A 5256-nucleotide genomic window follows, 5' to 3' on the forward strand; every position below is an offset into this window, starting at 1 on the left:
TTTTGACCCAGGGGCATCTCTGATGGCAAACACTGTAGAATGCCGTCCTGTCTTGTTACATATGTTGTAGTAACATCCATCCCTGTCCGTTTTCCCTGTTCTGTCTTTTTTTTTTTTTGTTTTGTCCTGATCCCCTGTACTACCTGAGAGATTTGTGCGTTCTGCGTGCAGTAGAGTGTTGCTTATGAATTTCCCAAGGCCATATTTGACCTACGCTATGATGCCAAACACCAACAGAATCGCCTTTTCATTTAAAACATTTTTACGTTATCTGTTTTATCATTTGGTCAAGCAGGTTGCCCGACCGGCCCATAAAAAGAAAGCCCGCATGGCGCGGACGCGCTCCGATTTCTTGACTAGAGGTACTTTTGCAGATGGGGAGGGGGATACGGAGGAAGATGATTACGATGACAATTTTGAGTTCCTTCTCTCCTCTGACCAACCTCCTCACCCTGAGCCAGGGCCTACAGCCAGACTTGGGCAGGCCTGTCACAGTGACTCCGAAATGGTAATTTTTACAACATTGGGGAGACAAAAGGGAGTGAGCAAATGTGCGGGAACCTTTCTTTGCTAACCCTTAGTTGCACTGACTCCCTATGCTGCTGCTTCTACCACTTGCAATGATGCTGTAGATGGGTAAACTCAGAGCACAGCAGAGGCAAAAAAAAGTACAAAAAAGTATGTTAAACCATGGAATTCCTTCAGGATGGATCTGACAACCAAGGCTTTTAATGAAAGTATTACTTCTAGTGTTCCCTCAAGCTAGATAGCTCCAGTACCTGCCTGGTGACCACTCTGCCAGAATCATGAAAGAGCTTGAAGGAAAGCTTTCAGGACTGGAGATCTCCTGTAGAGTTAAAACTGTTTGTCACATTGCACAGTTCTCCTTTTTTTGCCTTGTTTACAACATCCTTGCTAATCGCTCTCTCTTGACACATTTCATTGTACAGTTGATTGGAAAAAATGTGAGCAAAAAATTTGTCATCTTATACCCCCACCAAATCTTTGATTAAACAACATCCCAAAAAAATTCCCCATTTTCATTTTATATTTTTCCTACTGGCTTTGATTGCTCATCTTCAATTGCACTTTCCATCTGCCTGTTCCACATTTGAAAAGGGGTGCTTCATTTGTTCTTTGAGAAAAACAACTTCAAAGAAACTTGTTTTTGGCATGGATTTTTTTCCCCCTTGAGTTTGAGCGTCTGGAGACAGTATGCATTGACAACACTGCAGTAGTCAGAATTCTGTCTCCTCTATGGTTAACAGGGTAGTGTGCAGGGAAAGCGAAGCAACATTTTCTTACATAGATTTTAAAACATCTGTCAGTATTTGGAAGAAAGTTCCGTATAGAGCAGATGCACTCATTGAGCCTCTTTGAGTGAAGATAAGTAATGTGCTTTCACACACCAGCATAGATTGTGAAGGCAAAACTGGGCGGAGTGGAGGGTTGCGTGTGGTGAATAAAATAACTGATGCTACATCAGGGTGGGCAAAATGTGGCCCGCGGGCAAGATGCAGCCCACTAGGTCATTCTATCCAGCCCGTGGGGCCCCTAATAAATTTAGAAAATAATATTTATCTGCCCCTGGCTGCCTGTCATGTGGCCCTTAATGGCTTGCCAAAACTCAGTAAGCGGTCCTCCACCCGAAATAATTACCCGCCCCTGTGCTACATAGTATCTTTAAAAAAGAATAAGTACAGGAGACTCCAAATATGTTCTGTTCATGCTGATGCAGTACCGTTTGGCTCTTCGGCTGCTTTAGGTTGTATATAGATCAAACATCTGGGGAAAAAAGGCTTTTCTTTCAAATTTATTTTAGCTAAACCATGAAAAAGTCTTCAGTTGTGCTCTGAGTGTGAGCAGTGCCATAAGCTATGTGCCATGCTGTGTACCTGAATGTTTACCCTTTTTACAAAGCATTAGTTCTTTAACAGTAGAAGTCTTTCACACTGGAAACCTCTGCTGAGATGCAAAAGGGTGCTGGGCTCACTTTGCTTAGAGGATCCCATCCTTGGAAGGGTTCTTGTCCACGCCACTTCTTGGAACTGCTCCTGTGATTCTGCTCACCTGGTTTAACAGCAGCCATTGCATGCAAGTAGTTGTAGGCCTGTCTCATTGGCACTCACTGTGTATCATCTCTCCTGTATCACTCTTACCCTGTGCACTCCATCACTAGCTCTACCTGGTGGTTGGGCTTGCCTTGCAGTACGGCCCAGAACAAGCAGAAATCTGCTTTTGAGTATATGCTGAAATAGATACGTGTGTATATAAGTACTGTATGTCTCTGTCTTGTAAATATGTGCAGTGTTTCCATGTGTATTTCCTGACTAGGTTTGAAACCAGCTCTTGGAAGTGACAGCATTTAGCTTCTTTGTTTCAAAATGGCCTAGCTTTTGGACTCGTGTTATTTAGACCCGCACAATTTATAGACTGTTGAAGTGATAAATTTTCCAGCAGCTCATTAGCATTTAGGTTTTAATAGCTTTGCCCACACAAGGCCTAACAGGCTGTTAGAAATGATGAAGCAAGCTACAAAACAGCAATACCGATGTCGGCTGGTTTCAGTACACAGCGGAGAGTATGTCAACGTGCGTGTAAATTTGTCATGTCGTGTGACCTCAATGCCAGAGGAAGAAAAGCCAACGAATCTTCCTTTGTATCACAGTGATTCTTTTACAAAGCAAAACAAATGAGTTTATTGCAGGTGTACCTCAGCCATTAATTACTGAAAAACATCTCTTACACCAAATGGTTTGGGTATGCTGGCTGTTATCCAGTGCCGGTAAAATACATTAAAGTAATGCAATGTGACACTGATAAATAAAGCATATTATGATCCAGTGGCACCCATTAAATTACTAGTCTGCCCATGTGGAGACCTAGTATGGTAAGACGCTAAATTTTTTGTAGGCAAAAATCACTTAATTCATATAGCCCAGTAGTAGTTAGAGGAACATTAGAACATGTTGCCTCCTTGCTGTATACCAATGTATGACCTGATCGACAATTTCAACCAGAGGTGAAATTGGAAGCGTAAACATTGGGGGTAATTGTTTAAGACAACCAATTATAAAAGAAATATAACTAACGAGAAGGAGATTTAAAATGAAGCTGTCTCTTCAATGGCAGCCTGGATTTAGGGAGTTCTAACTCACTGGGATAATTAGCAAAGACACAGTGTGGTAAGCACAAATTTAAAAGTCACGTATATTCCTAGGAGCCTGTAGCTCAGATGGTTCTGCTTAAGTTTTAGATCTAAAGAGTGTATCTGTTGTATCATCTATATGACAGCTTGGTTACTAAGATGACTTTAAGTATTCTGTTAAGCAGTTACCTATAATTGCAAAATAACTATAGATTATATGTATATAGAGAAGAGATTGAAATCCTTTCCATGCTGCATATGGAAGCAAAACCCTTTTGCCATAAGCAGTTTGGTATGATATGGATGATAAGATGATCATTATGACGATTTCACCCCATTTTTTTAATTTAAACATGAGTTTTGACTTCACAAACCAACATATCTGTATGGTCACCCACTATCTAACTGTAAGTAATCTGCAGAATTAAGATGATGAATTCAGCTGAGATGCAGGAAATAATAGCCTTTGTCATAAACTGTTACATGTAATTGGGAAGCAAATCCTACGAAAACCCCTCCATCCAGCAAAGTGTTTTCTTCATCTGTTGCAGTTGTATCTGTCCAGCATGAAGACAGTAAATCTGAGCATAGGTCACCTTATTCCAGAGAAAATAATCTTCCCTCCCCCATATAAGATTTAGCTTCATAAAGCCCACACCCTTCATTAGCCTATGTAAAGAATATACACCTTACAGTCTGCCCTGAAGCTCAAGAAAGCAGAGCTTTTGAAATTCAGGACAAAAATTTGTCTCAGAGCTGACTTGAAAACATCTATCCCAGGGGCATATGTCGCATCACTTGCAGCAGGAACAGAGACACTCTCTTTATTAGAAAAAGCCTAAAACCATGTAGAGCCTTATAAGTTGACTTCAGTACCTTTTAAATTCAAGAATATAGTGAGTTGCTAAAGTAGTTCTTTAATTTTTAAAGAAAAATAGCTCAAAAGATATGGAGGAGTCAAAGTAAAGGAGGGCAGTGTGCAATCTTGATGGTATTTAGAAAAATCACTTAAAAATTGTATAATAGTTTAAGGATAATCCCATATACCCCTTATCTGCTTCATCATGCAGTAGCACCATCAGCCAACGTTTTCTGCGCTGTATGTTTCAAAGTCTGTTGCCAACTTCCAACCATCGGAATGCCAGCTATCTCTCCACTGCGTTTTGTTTCGATTAAAAGGCCCTTTCAGTAGAACTGATCATATCTCAAACTGTCATAAAATGTGTCCTTGTAACATCAACAAGACAAGGGCACAGCTAGGAAAATGTTTGCAAGCAAGCTGTCTACCACTGCTTTATAAGGTATTGTATATTGTGGTAGGAAATTGTGGCATCCATTATTTTAAGCACTTTATCACTACATATTCAAAATATTTATTACTAAGAAACTTGCATCATCTTTGGTCATCATAGCATACACATGTTGTGTATCATCTAATTTTATGGCTTGTCTTTGATTTTAAAAAAACATGAAGATGTTCTGCATTTTGCCCAAAAAGTGCACTACTGCCACCATTGTAGGTACATCCTTAGTAGGTACACAAGATCTTGTTGTCTTTGCTGTGGACAAAGATCAGATACCAGGACTTGTATGGAGTAGCTGTGAGCTGGAAGGACATTCTGGTATTGGCCCTGAGACCAAGACAACAAATCTTCCACATTGCTCTTGGAAATACCCAAAGAGGTGCTGCCAGAACCAACACACCACTGTTTTTTAAACTGAAGCACATAAAGTAGAGGCCAGGTCAGGAAACATGTACCTATTTCTCATTTCCTTAGCTGATAGAAGATCCCAAAATGTAGCCATGCACTTCAGGAGCTATATTGCCCCTATAAAGTCTCTTATTACATAGGTCAGGAAAGACAAAGATGTTTGTAATGAGAGATCAAGAAATACGACAGAAGCTACTTTGGAGTGCAGCTGCAGTTAAGACAAATTAGGGTAGGGTATTTGACCAGTCAATAAAGTTTGGTTAATTAACTGGTCAAATATCAATCAAAAATAGTAAAAAATTGCCTGTAGGCCCAAATAATACACAGAAAAGGCGTACATTTTCCATTAAGAAATGTGTCCCAAAATATTAAATCAGATTTCTGTCAAGAAAACTA

The 5256-nt window shown here is 40.0% G+C and overlaps 1 protein-coding gene across 2 annotated transcripts in view; it reads left to right on the forward strand.

Moving 5' to 3' along the window:
- MYO9A (myosin IXA) overlaps positions 1–5256 on the forward strand; it is a 382153-nt gene that overhangs the window by 339555 nt on the left and 37342 nt on the right. Inside the window, exon 27 of one of the 2 annotated variants that reach the window (XM_019504515.1) lies at positions 296–508. In XM_019504515.1, the coding sequence (XP_019360060.1) occupies positions 296–508 (213 nt within the window). Of the gene's footprint in view, positions 1–292; positions 509–5256 lie in introns of both variants that reach the window. The other variant, XM_019504516.1, reaches the window with a different exon arrangement.

Source organism: Gavialis gangeticus, unplaced genomic scaffold (assembly GCF_001723915.1).
Source record: "Gavialis gangeticus isolate Ggan-Ray unplaced genomic scaffold, GavGan_comp1, whole genome shotgun sequence".
Taxonomy (NCBI): Eukaryota; Metazoa; Chordata; order Crocodylia; family Gavialidae; genus Gavialis; species Gavialis gangeticus.